This window comes from Chrysemys picta, chromosome 5, assembly GCF_011386835.1.
Source record: "Chrysemys picta bellii isolate R12L10 chromosome 5, ASM1138683v2, whole genome shotgun sequence".
NCBI classification, from domain to species: domain Eukaryota; kingdom Metazoa; phylum Chordata; order Testudines; family Emydidae; genus Chrysemys; species Chrysemys picta.
This window is the reverse complement of record NC_088795.1, coordinates 65,118,339-65,136,891: the sequence shown is the minus strand read 5'-3', so window position 1 is coordinate 65,136,891 and position 18,553 is coordinate 65,118,339. Positions and strand designations below refer to the sequence as shown.

Here is an 18,553-nt window from a genome sequence, read left to right as displayed (position 1 = left end):
TATAGCAACAATAAAAAAATTCCCAACTTGATCAAGTAACTAAAGTCTGCAGCTGACAGTACAGCATACTAGAAGTCAGCTACACTCATCAGAATAAGGTTGAGAAAGAAAGCCCTTAAGGTGCACTAAATAATTTAAGTTTTATAAAAAGGGGGAACATTTACAGTACCGCAAACATGGAATACATTTATAGAAAAAAATGTGACCAGTATTATTGGAGATATTTCTATTTTGATAAAGGCATTGATTCAAACAACCCAGCTTCTGCCTGATTTTGCAGAGAAGTCATGTGCTTATTTCATGGCATCAGTGTTACCATGGAAATATTCTGATGTCACAAAATAAGCATTATGAACTTAATGAAGGACAAATAGTAGCAGGAAAACATTATCTGAGAAGAAATAAGACCTTGTCTGAACACACAGTTAAACTAATTAATATACATTAAATTCTTTCCTCCCCTCCCCCATTGTGATACGCATTTGAAAGTTCTCGGCCGCATGAAAATCTTTTAATTCAAAGTTGAATATTCAATTATTTTTAAAATCCTTTCCTCAGCCTACAAGTCACAATTCAGAAGATAGAAATAAAAATTGATCAAATGTTTTTCAAATCCTAGAAACTGAATAAGTTTAAAAATGACAACTCAGCCAAGATTTTCCTAGTAAAACAGAATTAGGACATCCCAAAGAGAAAGAGCACATGCTGAACACAGTGACAATTCTAATTCATTTACATTAAAAACCATATATATTAAAATCACAAATCTTAAATAGCCCCACTGACTTTGCATTTCACCGAGTCTGTTGTTCTCTAGATTTCTACACTATATTTGGATATACATGCACTCAAATAAATCCAACTGCACATTGAAATAAATTTTCTATATTCAATTAACACAGGAGTAGTATAGAAGTCTGAGAGGTCAGCAATTGTATCAAGTGTAAACTAAATTCCTTTCTGAAGGAAAAAACAGAGGGGTTGAACAGTGGTGGCTGTCCTGCTCCGCCCCCTAATTACTGCAGCATTTTGTAATGAGAGGTGCTTAATCTTGGCCCCTAGTTCCTACCAACTGTAGGGAAACATAAGCTCTGAAATTCCAAATTATTTGTTGGTCTGAAAAGCTTCTCTGTTCAACAGCTGGACTGACTTCTGCCACTTGCAGCTGCAATGAAGACACTTATGGGACTCTCTCTTAGATGTCATCATTGGGGACCCTGTTTACCCCTCATAATACAGGAGGGACCCCTAAATTACCATGCTTCCCCCTTTTCAAGAAGTTATAGCCATACTGATCTACTTCGAGTGAGAGTTGTAGGTGCTTAATGGGTTACTGTAGTTTCCTTCTCTCTGCTATTCACCTTGTTTTGGCACTTTTTCCCTACTACCACCATTTGGATGGTGTGTGTTTATGTTCCTGAGGCCCTTATTGCTGCCATTTTCCCTCATTTCCACCTCCTTCTCATCTGTATTTCAAGTACCCGGTACCATCAGCATGTCTGTGTTTATACAGCATGAGTAATCTCTGCCCAAGTAGATTACAGTCAGTTTTACAGACAATGAAATTTAGATAATACACCAGATGACTAAATAAAGGTAAGTCTCAAAACAGTGACAATGCTTTTTTTAAAACCATCTCTATTGGATTATTGTTAAGATCTTCCTGGGAAGAAAAGTGTTTCATAAAAAGTGAAATGGAGCAGAATTTCAAGGGGCAAAATAGAGGTAGTCTTGTTCCAAGCATAAGAGGCAGTTTCTAATTTACTGCTTGATATTCCACGTCCTTTTCTTTTTAAAGGAGAATGGAGAGGTTGATGGGGCTTTGTTTTCAGGATCCCTATTGTCTTTCCCTAGCCACCCCAAAAGCACAACATAATGATTAATCTCCCTCAGGGTGAGGGTCAGAAGTGGCTTTTGGTTGCTAGTCGATGTTGAATCTCCAGACCAGAAGTCAATAATAGGTTGACATACCTTAACACCACTGCAGAAGAGTGTGTTTTCTGTAACTTACCGGTACCATGACTTTGTTATATACTATAGTTGGACCATGGCACAGGTTTCCCATTCCCTCATTTAGTCAACATCTTCCCTCCATGTGTGTGGATTTTCCTTCTACCTACATTTTCTTCTATATACGTTCCCTTCTGTTTCTCTCCCTTCCCAAAGGCCTGTTCAAGTGCCCCCCCCCCTTTTTTTTTTTTGGCATGGTGTTGACTTTGTTGTTCCATTCGGGCAAATGCTGACTAGTAGCATGTCAGTTTCACTCTGATTCTGATTTTATAAGGGTCCTTAGGAAAGTACAATATGTTGGATAAGTAATACAGTTGAAGTCCTCCCTTCAGTACTGAAAAAATAATCTCTCAATGCCGGTTGCTGCAAGTAAACTTTAATTTTTACAATCCCAAAGCTAAAATTTAAAATCCTTATATTTAAATCTAACCTGCTTTAACCAACGTCTTTGGTAACTCATTTCATTACTACCTACTCTCCCGTTCTGTAATATCAATTTATCCTAATGGCGGTAACATCTACATCTAGGAACAATGTCCAGTACAAACTATTGCATGCCTAGGTATGGGGGTTGCCCGAAGTATATCAAGGTTTTATTTTTAAATTGTTAAATCTCGTATAAGTCACTATAATAATTTTCCTTTTATTACTCTCAGTTAAAAAAGAAAACATTTCTCTAAATTGAACATATTTAAGTGTCTTAATATCATTTCATCATACATTTTTATTCAAATATCGCACTGATGTTTTGTATTTTACAAAAGCAACAATGGCAAAATTGTGACTCGCTGAGATTAAAGAGTTATCCACATAATCTATGAAGTGCCTGCAAATAATAAAAGTGAGTGGCCTGGACAGAGTCATACAATATTTCTGAAACTGATAGAGGTTATTCAGAATAATTTTGCTCACCTTAAACAGCGATATTTCCTCTGCCAAAAAACCTGCTATTAGCATTCTAATTTTAGGTTCCCTTCAAAAACATCTTCAGAACTGCCGACATGATGATTCTATATAACTACACTAGCAAAGATAAGAGATTCATCCACTGCTTCAAATGTTTTTATTTGAAAATTATAGATAGGATAGATAAGGAGTCTAACTTTTTTAATTAGAATACATCCAAGGCTTTTGTGCCCCCAAACTCCTACAGATTTGGTGTACACTTCTGACCAAACTATTTAACAGCTGACTAAAATATTTGTTTAGTTTGGTTGTTGCTTCACTGGAAATTCCAATTTGTGTCTGAGTCATTCAGTCCAAAATCTTAGCCCTATGCAACCAGAAGCAATTTGAAAGGGTCAAAGATTAGAAAAAAGATTAGAAATTGCTGATCATCTATCTGGTGTGCATTTCTTACCAGCCAAATACAGACAATGTTCATAGTTTAATTTTTATTTTTAATATTTTTGCACTCTGTCAATTATTATTGGGGGGAAGAGGCAGAGTGGGACCTCATGGCAGAGAGCAGGTGGGGCAATGGTCCAGGTGCTGGTGGCTCCCCCACATCTCAGGAGCTTCCAGCAGCAGCAGCACTCCAAAGCAGGACCGGCTCCAGGCACCAGCTTACCAAGCAGGTGTGTGGGGCGGCCACTTCCGAGAGGGGCGGCACGTCCAGCTGTTCGGCGGCACTCCTGCTTGGAGTGAAGGACCTCCCGCCAAATTGCCGCCGCAGATCGCAATCGCGGCTTTTTTTTTTTTTTTTTTTGGTTTGGCTGCTTGGGGCGGCCAAAACCCTCGAGCCGGCCTTGCTCCAAAGGTGGCGAGCCAGCTGACCTCCAAAGGGAGGTGCACTGCATCTGACATTTCTTGCCCCATTTGGGGAGGGTTAGCCTCCCCAAGCCTTATACCTACCGCCCATATGTGGAATGTGTTCTGAGGTTGTCCATCATGGAGTTTGTAAGATAAATCTATATACTCTCAGATTCACTTAAAGAGGTGTTGTTTCGATATGGTAGTGCCTCTTTTTGGTGGTAGAAAGGAATAATCGTTCTAATTTCTGGAAGAGTTTAGAGTCCTGTCCAGTAAAACACTAATGCTTGTCTCATGGGTAGGGTGTGGACAACTGCTTCCTGTTGCTTACTGTGAGGCTTTGTGTAGAAGCACAGAAAGTGTACTGGTTGATTGAAATGAAAAGACGGGATCTTAGGTAAAAAAATCTTGGGTGTGGGCATAGTGTGACTTTGTCTGTATAAAACAATGTGTATGGTGGATAGGCCATAAGGGACATAATTTTGCCAACCCATCGAGCAGAAGTGATGGTGACAAGGAATGCCATTTTCATGGATAGGTGTACACAAGAGCATGTTGTCATTAGTTCAAACTGGGGCCTAGCTAGAGATCAAATGGCTGTCTACAGAGAAGTGTAAAGTGATTGCCACCAAGTGCACCTAATGGAGCTGGTGGTGAGTCCGAACTGTTTAAGGTGTAGTATGTAGTCAAGGATAAGTGATAATGGAGCATGTGTCTCATCAACTTGGTGGGAAGTACACCAACATCGAAATCTAATCCATTTGTGAACCTAAAGTGTGCCTGATGGTGTAACACTTGGTATTCAAAAGCATATGTGCCTGACCATGAATGCGGCTGCTGCCATGTGGCCTAGAAGCTGTAGACACGTTTGGGCCGAGACCTAGGGGTAGATCTGTGCGGTGGACACCAGACCCATTATAACCAAGAATCTATGAGGTGATAGGAAGGCTCTGGCTTGTATGGCATCTAACTGCACACCAATGAATTCCAGCTGTTGTACTGGTGTTAAAGTGGACTTTTTTAGGTTCAGAAGGAGACCCGGCTTCGTGAACAAGTCCATTGTTCTGTGTACGGCTCAGAGAGCATCATGTTTGGATGAGGCCTTGAGGAGAAAGTCATCCAAATATGGAAAAATGATGATTCCTTGTTTCCTCAGGCAGCAACTACTGTGAGGACCTTCGAGAACACCCAAGGTGCTGTGGATAGTCCAAAGGGCAGTACTTTGTACTCAGGGCCGGTTCTAACTTTTTTGCCGCCCCAGGCAAAAAAGAAGAGCACCGCCCTGCCGTACCCCCCTCCGAGCGCCGCGCGGCCCGAAGCCCCCGCCCCCCACTCCGAGCGCCGCGCTGCCGAATCCAAAAATAAATAAATAAATCGATCGCCGCCCTGCCCCAAGGTGCCGCCCCAAGCACATGCTTGGTCGGCTAGTGCCTGGAGCCGGCCCTGTTTGTACTGGTTGTGGTTGGTGCCCAAGATGAATCGGAGAAATCATCTGTGCAGGGTGTATGGAAATATGAAAGTATGAGTTTTGGAGGTCAAGGGATGAGAACCAGTCCCCCTGTTCCATTGCTGGGATAATAGTGGAGAGGTAACCATCCTGAAGCATTGCAGTTTGATTAATTTGTCTAGGTTGCGAAGGTCCAGGATGGGACGCAATCTGCTCGACTTCTTCTGAAAATAGCGGGAGTAGAAGCCCTATGGTGGGAAGGGACCTGTTCTATTCTATTCCCAATTGCAGAAGATGTTTTATTTCCCCCTGTAGAATGGAATCGTGACAGGGTCCCTGATGAGGGACAGGGAGGGTGGGTGGCAGGGCGAGATAGATAGGAAGGGGATGGAGTATCCTTCCCTGATTATCTCTAGGACCCACTTGTCCAAGGTGATGAGACTCCAAGATGATAAGAACGGAGCCAGTCAGTTGCCAAACTGATGGAACCTAGAAGATGGTGGGCACACCTTGAAGGCTTCTCAGGGCCTTGATCAGACCTTCAAAATTGTTGCTTTGGTGGTGGTGCATAATAGTTAGATCCCTGAGGAGTGGAGTGTCTATGTTTAGGAGAAGGGCTTTGTCATTGGCGCTGGGTATTGTAATGCCATTAAGAAGTGTATTGTTGTATACAGGACTGCAGAGGGAGTTTGAGTCTCTCTTTGGTGCTGGTGTGTTTAAGTCAGGCGAACGCAGTGTAGCTCAGGAATATTTAAGGGAGTGCAGAGAATTATCCGTGTGCTCTGAGAATAGTTTCTGGCCCTCAAATGGCAAATCCTCTTACTGTGGTTTGTACATCCTTAGGAAAACCCATGAGGTGTGCATTGTGGCTCCACATCTCAACCACAGCAGTCAAAATGGATCAAGCAACGGTGTTTGCAGAGATTAGTTAGGCTTGTAGGGCTGTACGTGCTAGGAGGTGTCCATCCAATATCAAGGCTTGGCATTGCTCCTTCTGGGTCTCCAAGTAGTTTAGGTAGTTATACTTTGCCATGAGGGCTGCATAGTTTGAGATCCTAAACTAGAGCATGGCTGATGAATATGCCTAGCATCCAATTAGGTACAGACGTTTCCAATCTCTGTCTGGATTGTGAGAACAGGATTGGAACTGACGGCCTCTTTCTTGCACCGCATTGACCACCAGAGAATTTGGGGTGGGGTACGAAAGTAAGAATTGTGCATCCTTCACCAAAACATAATATTTCCTGTTGGCATGTTTGCAAGCCACATGGATAGATGCTGGGGTCTGCCACAGCACCTTTGCAGGGTTGAGAAGAGCCTTATTGATCAGCAGTGCGATCTTGGTGCAAGAGTATGTGTGAAGACTATCCAGCAGTTCATGTTACTGGTCTTTAACTTCCTCCAACGGGATCTGTAAAGATTCTGCAACCCTGTAGAAAGTGTCTGAAGTTGTCGACAGATTGGGGGCGGCAGGGGAGCGCGCGCCTCAGCAGGTGAGGAGAATGAAAAAGGTAAAGTTGGTGCAGCCTCCTCCTCCCATTCTTCCTCTTGTTCTTCCTGTTCAGCTGATGCCAGCTGTGATTCGACCTCCTGAGGGCAAGAGATCGATGGAGAAGGAAGAGGTGTAGGTCTCCACCCATACTCTCCGGTAGGTTTCCCAAACTGTGCCCTGTACATGACCCAAGGATCCCAATACGGTCAGTCTGATGGGAGTGACACATGTGGCTGCCTCCACGGTGGTCCCTACCAGGGTTGAGTACCAGCGGGAGATTACGTATAGTGAGGATGGGCAGATGCCAACTACCCTGTAATTGAGGGAACAATATAGCCCTTGTCTTCCTCATCACCACCACCACTAGGGAAGGGAGGTGCTGTTCTTGGTGGAGAGAGGGAGGAATGGTGAGTCTGGAGAGGAAGGTGGAAGTGGGGGGAGGTCATGTCGCAGAAGAGGTGACTCAGGAGTGTCAGAGACCGTCAGGTAACTGAAGTCTTGTGGAGATGGAAGAAGCATCATCAGTGCCAGTGGAAGGGTGTATGTCCCTGGGAGGTCAGTAGATGGCACCAGAGGTGTGACCGATGTTGCTGGCTTTGCCCGTACTGAGGTCTTACTTGGTGCCAGAAACTGCATCAGTGCCGTAGCTCCTAAAGGCAGCCCAGCTTGGTCCCTAGAGCTGGGAAATGGTGCCAAGGGCCATAGGTCTTCTCAGAGTCTTTAGACCATTTCTTTGAGCTGTTACTGGAGGTACTCGGACAAGCCCCGGAGCTACATCCCCCATCAGATGAGGCTGAGGTAACTGACTGCCAGGGACAGCATTCTGGTTGGCTGTGCCTCAGAGTGTGAGGAGGAACCCCGTTTCTTGTCATTTGAATAAGCAAGGGATGACTTCCTCTTCAGGGGACACGGAGAGTGGGGGTCAGCCTACGACTTGGCAGACCATGAGGGCTTCTCTGGGGAGGAATCCAAGCCTGAGTCCAATGCCTGTTGAAGCAGCTTCTCCATAAGGAGGTTTCAATCTAATGTCCCAGTCCTTCCTGGCCCTGGGTGTCAAGCCGAAACAGTGGGAACACTTTTGTGGGACGTGTCCCTCTCCCAGACAGCAGCTACACTGTGTGTTGCTGTTTGTTAGCAGGACAGTGGCCACACAAGCAGGACCAGCTCCAGGGTTTTTGCCGCCCCAAGCGGTGGGAAAAGAAAAAGAAAAGAAAAAAAAAAGCAGCGATCGCAATTGCGATCGGTGGCACTCCAGCGGCAGCTCCACCGCGGCGCTTTCTTCTTCAGCGGTAATTTGGTGGCAGGTGCTTCCCTCCGAGAGGGACCCGCCTCCGAATTGCCGCCGAACAGCCTGACGTGCCGCCCCTTCCCCTTGGCTGCCCCAAGCACCTGCTTGCTGGGCTGGTGCCTGGAGCCGGCCCTGCGCACAAGAAACCCACTTCTTAAACCTAGGGGATCAGGCATAAGGGTGGATAGAAAGGCTTCCCCATCAAAAAGGGTGGGAAGCAGGGGGAAACAAACTCAAACTATGAAAGAACTGTGAATGTAAAGACAAAAATAATTATTTTTTTTTTGTTGGATAGAAGAGGAAAGGAGAAGAAGAAAATACTAACTACATTAACAGATAAGGCACTATCTAATGAGGGAGTAGGAGAAGTGGGCTCTGCTGCAGATTCCATCCCAGACCAAAGGCAGTAGAGAAGGAACTGGGAGCAGTCGGACCGCACAGCCCTATAGATATGTCCCACACACAGCGCGGGGAAGGGGGAGCAGTGCTCATGTGCAGTCTGACAGGCATTGCTGATGAACATCTCTGAACCCAGGCGCAGGGAGTGCTGCCGCACCTACAAGGAAGCGCCCATAGGGACATCACTCAAAGAATAACCCTTAATTACCATCTGAGTCACTCCAGAATACAAGTGAACGTTTGGGGGGAGGGTTTAAGTTTGAACTTTCAAACAGCACTTCTACAATGTTTAGTGATCATTTTAAACCAAAGTATATAATGGACTGCAGCAAAGTGGTGTGAAAGTAATGAAAATCCTTATGGCTAATAAAGCTAGAAAATAATCCTGACATGCACTAAATATTCAGATTAATAAACCTCACTTTTACTATTAGCACAAAATAATTAGAAAGAACATTGAGGATTTTACTTATTTGACAATAGATACAGGAGTATTAATGTTTATTTGTAAAGACTGATATATTTTCCAGAATAATTTGAGTGGATTAAACAAAATGCAGCTACAATTCAGACTTCACAAGTCTCCCAGTTACTAGTACCTAATAACTTTGGCAAAGGTTGGTAGTTATCCTACATGTTAGCTGCTACTTAAATCAGCAATTCATTTGATCATGTGTAAGGTGACTGTTTCAAAGTTATAGGGCATTTTTGCAACTTGACATGTTGAAAAAGTCCAGACGACACTGTTTTTAAGTGGCTCTTCTCCCCATTTGTGCATTACCTGGTATAAGCCTAAGGCCTCTTCTTGCAAAACTGATTTAAATGCTATGAGATGCAGGGAGTTGAGGGCACAGCGATAGGGAGTTGAAAGAAAAATAAAATCCTTTCAGGATTCTTTGGCTTAAATCTATACTACCGACGACCCTGCAATGTTCTCTTGTCGGGCATTTAACAGCAAGTATGTGTTTAAGCTCAAAAGTAGAAGCATTAATCATACTGTATTTGAAACAGGGTGGATAAAAATCAATGATTCTTTTAACAAAATAAAAAACGGATTTTTATTTAAATTTTTTGATTAAATGCTTTTTGAGGAAAAACCTATCTAAAGATAGTTTTAATTAAGATACATTATAGTTCAAAGATATCTCATCACATTATAAGAATTATAAATTCTAATTCTATAGTATGAGACAATATATTCATGTAATGTTTAAGAGAAGTTTTGTAAATGAGTTCCAATAGTTCAGGGATTAGGGACCCTTTATGAGGTTCCAGGGGCTTCTGTATAGATTATTTAGGTTAGTCTTTCTATCTACCCAATGGGACTCAGTGCTCAGTCTAGAAGATACCATCAGAGATGCTTAGTTTTGCAGTTCTCAAAATGTGGATTTGTGTCTCCAGAGATAACATGCTTGTTAGCAGCAAACATGTTTTAAAATATAAATATATATATATATATCTCAAAATAACAGACCTCAACCCTATTGTCCCTCTGCAAATTTGTGTACACAGAGTCATTCCCTTACCTCTCTCTAAAAGTGCAAAGTTTCAAAAAGTTCAATGAATAGAAGATAAGATTGTTGGGGGCGGAATATATCAGGACAAGGAGAAGTCTGGAGATAAATGTGAGAAGGGAGGGACAGGCAGTAGAAACAAAAGTGAAACTATTTTATCAGCATATTCCAGAAGTCTTGAGGTCTTTCTGAGTGTTGCCTTTATTGATTTGGGATCTAACACACCATTCACTCACTAGAAGGGAAAACCATCATGGCAGCAGGCCGTAAAAGAGACCCAGTTTGGGAATATTTTAATGAAGTTCCTCTACCTGTGGGTCAGACAGGCATGCGTGCAAAATGCAAACAGTGCAACAAAGAAATGCAAGGCCTGGTTGCCCCAATGAAACATCATGATGAGAAGTGTTCCTTATCAGGAGGTGCTTTGAAGATGATGAAAGGAACATGTCTGAACATGCAGGATCTTCAGGTTGGTAAACTTCTTTTTCATACTTCTTTCTTAAGGGACTGCCTGTCTTTCTTTTGGACTATTCTTGAATTCTGTGTTGTTACTCTGTGGTACTATCATTTTAGAAGCAGTTGTGATAAAAAAAAGGAATAGCCAAAATAGGCAGATCTTCCTTTTACAATTTCACCTTTAAAGTAGTACTGAGTGTCAGTGAATGCAGTGAGTAATACTAAATGGCAATATGGTAATAGTAATTAAATAACTGCACTGACATTTTATTTAGGAGAATCCATCCTCAACATACAGGATTCTGTAGACTATCCACCTTCAAGATCACCATCAGTTTCAGAGTTATCTGCCAATTATAGTGTTTCAGTCACATCATGTATGTCACATAACCACAGTATATGCAGTAAAATGCAATTGAGGATGTGTCATTTGAAAGCACAGATTTATTTAACTTGTACACAGATGAATCACTATACTCCCTATAGGATTCCAGGGCCACACACAGTTTTGTTTTGTTTTATACAAAACTGTAGCAAAAAGAAAAAAAAATCTCCATCATCCAGAAAGAACCATAGATAAATTTGTGATGAGAACTACCAGATTACAAAAAGAGTAACTGATGAAAAGATTGCCCGGTTTGTTTATGCAACAAACTCTCCTTTCCGTATGATTGAGAACCCACACTTCATTAACATGGTTCAGTCATTAAGACCAGGATACAGTCCACCCAACAGAGCAGATGTTGCAGGCAAATTGCTGGATAAAGTGTATGAAAGAAAACTTGAGCAGTGTGCAAAAGGTCTAGAGGGTGAAATTGTTAACCTGAGTCTTGATGGGTGGAGTAATGTCCACAGTAATCATGTTGTATGTGCTTGTGTAACAATAGAAGAAGGGAATGTCTTCCTTACAGAAACAATTGTTACATCAGTGAACTGGTGGAAGTCACTTAAGCGCTTGGATTCAGACACTGTTGAAGTGATAATCTCACTTTTAACAGCAGTAGCTTCTTCTGCCAGTGTAGAAAGAATATTTTCTTCCTTTGGGCTAATTAATTTCAAATTGAGAAATTGTTTGGGACCTGAAAAAAGCTTGTTTTTCTTTTCCAGATTATAAACAAAACAGGAAAATGAAGGTGAAGACGACTGAGTTAGCCACAGAAGCCAATATTTTAAGTTTCTCATGTTGACCTGGCTGACAAAGTCGATATTTTTTTTAATATTTCATTTAATTATTTTATTTAAAAACAATTTTAACAAAAACAAACAAAAACAAACCTATTTTAAAAAACGTGAATGTTTAACTAAATTCAAAAATTCATATATGTGCTCATTTTGTTAAAAGTTTGCTACTGAAGAAAAAAATCCAGAATACATAACATGGTTTTACTTAACTAAAACTATAATTTAAATGTCTATCTGGTGATGTTCTCCTCCTAATACAGCAAGGCAAGAAAATCCTCCAAATATTAATGATTAACCTGTTGAATTGGAGATAGTTCACCTCCCAATGACTTCATAAATATCTGCTTCAATTACCTTTGGAACATGAAATAAACAATCATTCATTTTCTGCTATAACTGTAAAACTAATCTGAAAAGTTTGCAAAATGAAGCACTTTAAAAATGTATAGAGTGTACCTTCTAAAAATGAAACCTACATCCATCTCCGAGTTGTGAAGAATATGTATTAAGGTTATAACAACCAACATCAAGAATGCACTTTTATGTAGAAATCCATGAATAAATCGAGTCTTCCTGACTAGTGACTTAAATTATGATTTAAATCAATTTGATTTAAATCAAATCCACCCTGATTTGAAATGAATGCAATTAATTTATTTAAGAGTGGCTCAAAATACAGTTGGTTTGGGTGCTGATAACAAAGTCTACTGCAGTTAAAACCTTTCCAAAAGCTATTTAAAGTGGGGAAAACGAAGGAGGAGGAGCCGGGAAACCATTGTATGTGACCAAACACTGCCAAGCCATCACCTGAAACAAAGATTTGGTTGATGAAAATGTAGTGTAACTGGTTTCAGTCGTGACCCACCACACCAGAAACTAATCTCTGAGTATGTAAGATTAAGGAGTCTTTAGGAAGGGGAAACAAAAGGGGGAAGGAATCTGAAATCACTAAAATATGTTTAAGTAACGTGAAGAATCTGCCCAACCCATAAAACCAAGTTAGAGGATGAAAGTCTGACCTTAGCTCACCTGACAACTATTTAGGGATTTTGCAAGGTCCTGATATCGATGCTGTGCCAGCATGTGCTGCATTATCAAATTGAAATGCAGCAAGTTAACCCAAATTGTCAGTCTACATTTCCAGTATTCAGTGAGGGGGCTTTACATTTAAGAGCTGCTATTAATTTTAAATAAATTGCTCTTTTCGGGGGGGGGGGGGGGGAGAAGAGAGAGAGAGAGAGGAATAGTAATAGCTTTAGGATACACTAAATTACTCCCAAATTATGTGTTTACCTGATAGGGTCTTGAAGGAGTTGTTACCCATTTCTCTGGATGCAAGATCAATGATAACTATACAGAGAGACACTAATTTTGAGCCCAATTCCCTTTGAGATTTGTGTCCTGATGGGAACTTGCAGAACCCTACCCTTTTGTATTTGCGGTCAGAGAGCAGCAGCAAAAACATACACTGTTTGTTAAGGAGGCAACTCCTCCCAATCACAGAGAAAATAATGAACACTTAAAATCACTCCCTCCTGCTTGGTAACTTGTCCTGCTTTGGGTTTCATGACACCATTCTCTCTTCATTCTATCTCTGGCTGTTCCTTCAGTCTCTTCCAAGAAGGTCCTAACCATTTCTGCTACACTTACTGTGGGTTATTACAGGGCTTTGTCCTAGCCCCCTCCTCTTCTCTCTCTCTCTCTCTGGATGATCTACTCATTCATGTTGCTTTAATTATGATCTCTACACTGATGACTCTCAAATCTTCTCCTAGCCAGTGGCCATCTAGCCAATCCCACATCTCAACCATATCTCCTTGTTAGTGTCTCACTGTTAACTGAAAGTGAACTCATTTTTCCTCCAAACTCCTTGCCACCTGTCCCCATTCTCTACCTCAGGGGGAGGGATAGCTCAGTGGTTTGAGCATTGGCCTGCTAACCCCAAGGATTGTGAATTCAATCCTTGAGGGGGCCATGTAGGGATGGGGGGGGGGGGAATCTGTCAGGGACAGTACTTGGTCCTGCTAGTGAAGGCAGTGGACTGGACTCAATGACCTTTCAAGGTCCCTTCCAGTTCTATGAGATAGGTATATCTCAATATATTTACCACTATTCACCACTACTCTCTAACAGGCTCATAACCTCATAACTTTGACTCCTCCCTCTCCCTTGTCAGAGTCAGCCTATTTCCAAATCTTGTTGTTTCTTCATACACAAGTTATGCAAGTCCTGACTTTCTCTTTTTGTCCATACACCTAAGACTCTTGTTGAAGCTCTCATCTACCTACCATCTTGATTACTCTTACTCCTTTCTGCCCACCCTGACACCGACAAAACTTCCTCTTCCTATCATCATCTTGCCTGTCATTTTGACTGTTCTTCTTATCCCAACCACATCAAGTTTAAGTTTAACCTTGCCTTTCAAGACCTGTTACACCAGCCCTTGGTACTTATAGAACTTTGCTGCCCGCCCCCAGGGATCCCAACTTTGGCAATCCATCTGTATATTTTCTTCCACACTATACCTTAAGCTTTGAATACCCTTTGAGAGCTGGGTGAAAGCCCAACAACATTCAAACCTCTCCTGACAACTCAAATCTATGACAACTACAAGAAATTAGTCATGTAATATTAGTAAGACAGAAGGGCAACGGAAAATGTTATATTTCTAATGTAAAATAAATTGCATTAGTAAAAACATCAAAACATGTTAATCACAACCTTAACCGATACATTTTTGCTGTACCCCTTCTCCTATTTTTGACTCTCAGGCCAAACTCTTAGTGATAGGGACTGTGACTTTCTCTCTGTTTGGCACAGTGACTATTGTGCTACCAGAAATAATAAATACAGATTTCAACTATGTATCAACTCAAAATGTTTTTACTTAAATGGACACAAAATGATTAATAAGTGTCAGTTACACATACTTTCTATGCCACTTTTCTTGTTAGACTGTAAGCTCTTCAAGGCAAGGACTGCATCTTTGTATCTGTTCGACATATGCCTAGAATAATATGTCTCCCAATTCCAGCTGTGGCTTTGAGTGCACCACCATCAATTTTTTTTTTCTGTTTTCCAACTTGTTTATTTTTGTACATTTAACAGCACTTTGGTGTATAGTCAATTTCCCCCTCTGTGTGGGTCTTTCACTCAAACAGAAGAGAGATATTTAGAAAGATGAGAAAATAAGATTGTATAACTACAGAAAATGACAAGAAATACTAAAGGTATAACCTGACTACTTTTTAAAAAACTGACTAGCATTCCATTTCATAGTGTTCCTTTAAAATATAAAGATATTTAAATTGACATACCTGCTCCTTGGAAGAAACATAGACTCTTTGATGAATACTGAACCAGACAGCAGGATGTACCAACAGGAGCCAATATCATCAGGGCTGGAATAAAGAAGAGAAATGATGAGAAGCATAATTTAGGTAGAAATTGCAAAAATCTGTTAGGAAGAGCATCACAAAACCAGAAGCCAAAAATGCATAGCAAACTCTGAAGGAAAGCTACTGTTTAATCATTTACATCAAAATTCCTTAAACTATTCTAATTTCCTCCTAAAAACACATACATCACCAGAACACCTTGAATTACTTAATAGTATTTTTTAAATTACAACATTCACCGACTTGTGGCCCACAGCACACAATCACAGCAGCCCAATATAATAATACTGAACCTGATTATAAAAGATCAAAAACATAGTAAAGCTTAGTAATATTGCTTTGCATTCTCTTACCCCTTGTTGGAGGACAGAGCCCCTTGCCTTCAACATGAGCTCCTTCCCCATTTCTGGACCATCCCTCCTTCCAATCCCCTTGTCCAAAAAAAAAGATTTACTCGCTTCATGGCTCTGTCTTGCCAACCCACAGCGCAGACAGAGGGCTCACATTCCAAGAGCACCTTCACTCATTTGTCAGCCCACCCACACCAAACAATTCTGGGCTGCCTGTGCATCTGGTGCTACTTTGTGCGGCTGTTCCATGCTTCTTTCTAGCATGGGGGAAGGGGGAAGGCAGCAGGGAAAGGCAGCTTATTTTTTTTTTGGAGATCAGGACAAGTGATAGTGATTAGTTACTAGCAGGAAAGGAGGAACAAGTTGCAATTTGCTTCTCTCAGTCATCCTGACCCAGCTTATATCTCAGTTGGCCTTCCCTCCTGTACAACACAACCACCTCTTCATTGCCCTCAGAACCTCCAAGAAACAAGTCTGTAGGTGACACCTACATGGGGATTAAACTCGTTTCTAAAGATTCACAGGGAATAACCACATTAGAAAGCAACTAGTTTGTGACACCTTAATCGGTGTAGGTTAGGCTGTGACCATTCATTTTTTGCTTCTTCAGTTTTCACCACTCCTACTGCTTGTTACCCAGTCAATATACGTACATAACATTTTCATCAAAAACACAAAATTACTGGGGTACACTCTTAAGGATGTAGAATTAATCATTCTATAGCACTTCCCACTTCATTCTTTTAATTACAAGCCTCAAGTTTTTAGCAACAATTAGCTTGTTCAAACTTCAAGCAAGCTTAGCCCACGTATCTTAACAAAAGGTGACAGCATAGTTATTAAAATCCAATATTTAAGCTAAGTAAGCTATTTACAGCTAGCTGCACATTTCTCATTTTAGAAAGCAAAGCTGCAAGTATATATGTGACAATGTCCTCAAAAAAGATTCCCGCATTTCCACAGTGATGAGCGCTGTAGAAATGTGTGTAGTAATTTTTAAAAAGAGAGGATGATGTGAGACAGAAAAAAAGCAACAATCAGAAAAATGGCTAGAAATGACTAGAAGAGCATATAAATGGCAGATTATTAACATTCATACTTAGGAAGTTAATTCTCTTTCAATTCTTCCCTGAACATATAACCATGATAGAAATAAGTCACTCTTGCAGACTTAAAAATGGAACCGTTTGCCAATCAAGAGACATCAGATATCTGGATGATTAACAAATAGATCACAATCTCATTTCCGTCAATGACCAAATACAGACTAATTGATTGAGATGGCCATGTGGCCAAAAATAGTTTTCTTATTCTCACCAAATGGGCCACACTATTGTGACATGGGAAACTACATGCTACGATAACTTATCCTGGAAGACAAATTCCAAATGGGGGCAAATTAGAGCATCATCACAGGACATAAGAACAGAAAATAAGATGCGTGTCAATGGCAACATGTCGTGCTTACTGTTCCTTGCATACCAGAAACAAACTGGTGTTTTCTTCCCCAGGCATGTTGTCAAGGATCTCTATTCTCTTTTTTTACTGATATGAATAGGCACTGAGAAATGGTGGCAACAGAAGTTTGAATAAAACTGAAAACAAATTAGGAAAAATAAAGAAAGCTTTAATCTGACTGAAAAGCTGAATTAGAGACAGACTGTAGAGAAATACAGAAACATGAGCATGAACTGAGGGAAAGAAACATGAGCATGAACTAAGAACAGCTGGCATGGTGGAGTAGAGGAAGTTTGCAAGTACACAAACTGATCTATGATGGCAGACACAGCAAAATATGAAAATAGGACTTGGAATTTCTGTTTTAAGATTAAGAACTTCTCAGAAATGGAAGCAGTGGAAAGAAGAGCTCACGTTGCACATTGAAATGACAGTTTCTGAAAAGGAAAAGCTGAAAGTCAAACTAAATTATTTGATTATAAATCAGGATAGGGATATTTCAAATATCTTGGGCCCTGAACTGCCCAGAAGCAACACAAATTAAAGTCTCTGTGTATGTCTTCACTGCAGAGTACTAACAAGCACTCTTATGGTGATCTCCACGTAGAAGAAAAATTATCTTTACTGTTACTAGTATGCACAAGGTTGTAAGTATGTCAACACCGGGGAACTGTTTTTTATATCCAAGGGGTATTCTGGTTTTTATTTATATAAATATATAGAAAACTATGCTTGGATTTATTTGAATTTTAAGGAAAGTCTTTCATGTCACTCTTTCTGTGACCACCAACCTCACTTCCTATAATAAATGTTATGTAGACAATGAGTAAATAACCTGTTATTGGTGACTTGTGCAATCTGCACCCTAAACTTATCTAAAGCTGGAATACACTAGACTTGATACTATTTCACAGCTATATTTTTGGTACTGCTCAACATTATCTTCTTTGTGATGGTTTGTGGCACCACTTAAGAATATTGAATTACCAAGCAAAAGAAAACCATAAAAGAATTGATGCATAAATAGGTCAAAGTTTCAGGAACAATCACTCTGAGACATGGCAAATTTTGCCATATAATCAACATTTGAGACATCTGATTTTCTCTTTGCTTTCTCTCCTCTCCACCCATTTCCCCTACACCCATCACTCCTTCCTCCCTTCCAACATTGCCTCTATGAGGTTTAACAGAATCTAAACTGATTTTTTCTTTAATTACAATTGCTGATTTTGGATGTGGGTGAGACATTATGGCATTATGAGAAGTAAGTGGTGAGTAGGGGTGCTGGGTAAGGAACCTGCTGGTCAGAGTTATGGAGGGAAGTTCTTGGCTGTTGGGTGGGATAGGATTGCTCCCCTTCACCCCAAATCCCCACTAGCACAGTACTGTGCTCCTGGTAGCTCTGTTCAAGAGGCTATAGAGCCAGCTCCACAGCCTTTTGAAATGGTGCTTCCCTTGGACTCAGCATAGTAGGTGAGAAGCTCCACTTTAATTGTGTTGGAGAAGTGATGAGGTCTGGACAGCCAGAAAGCAGCAGAAGGGAGGGAAAGGAGCAGAGCATCTCCATCCCCTCCTTTACTCTTGCTCCCTGCTGCGTCTTAACATTAATAATTTCTCAACATGTGGGGTGCAAACCAGTGGGCAGCCTTCTCATTACCCACTTCTGGAGTCACATTCTACAGTCACATTCTCACTAGACCATGTATACTCTAGGAACTCTGCAATCACAGCCCCCCGCCTCCAGCCCACCCCACTCCACACTTGCCTTAGGAAATCCACATCCACAAATTGTGGGCTTCCTAGAATA

The 18,553-nt window shown here is 41.0% G+C and overlaps 1 protein-coding gene across 24 annotated transcripts in view; it reads right to left on the bottom strand.

Moving 5' to 3' along the window:
- RAPGEF2 (Rap guanine nucleotide exchange factor 2) overlaps window positions 1-18,553 on the bottom strand; it is a 326,588-nt gene that overhangs the window by 173,197 nt on the left and 134,838 nt on the right. For 23 of the 24 annotated variants that reach the window (XM_065597906.1, XM_065597907.1, XM_065597913.1 and 20 more), the window contains one exon: window positions 14,858-14,941. In XM_065597906.1, the coding sequence (XP_065453978.1) occupies window positions 14,858-14,941 (84 nt within the window). Of the gene's footprint in view, window positions 1-14,857; window positions 14,942-15,291; window positions 15,310-18,553 lie in introns of those variants that run through there. The other variant, XM_065597915.1, reaches the window with a different exon arrangement.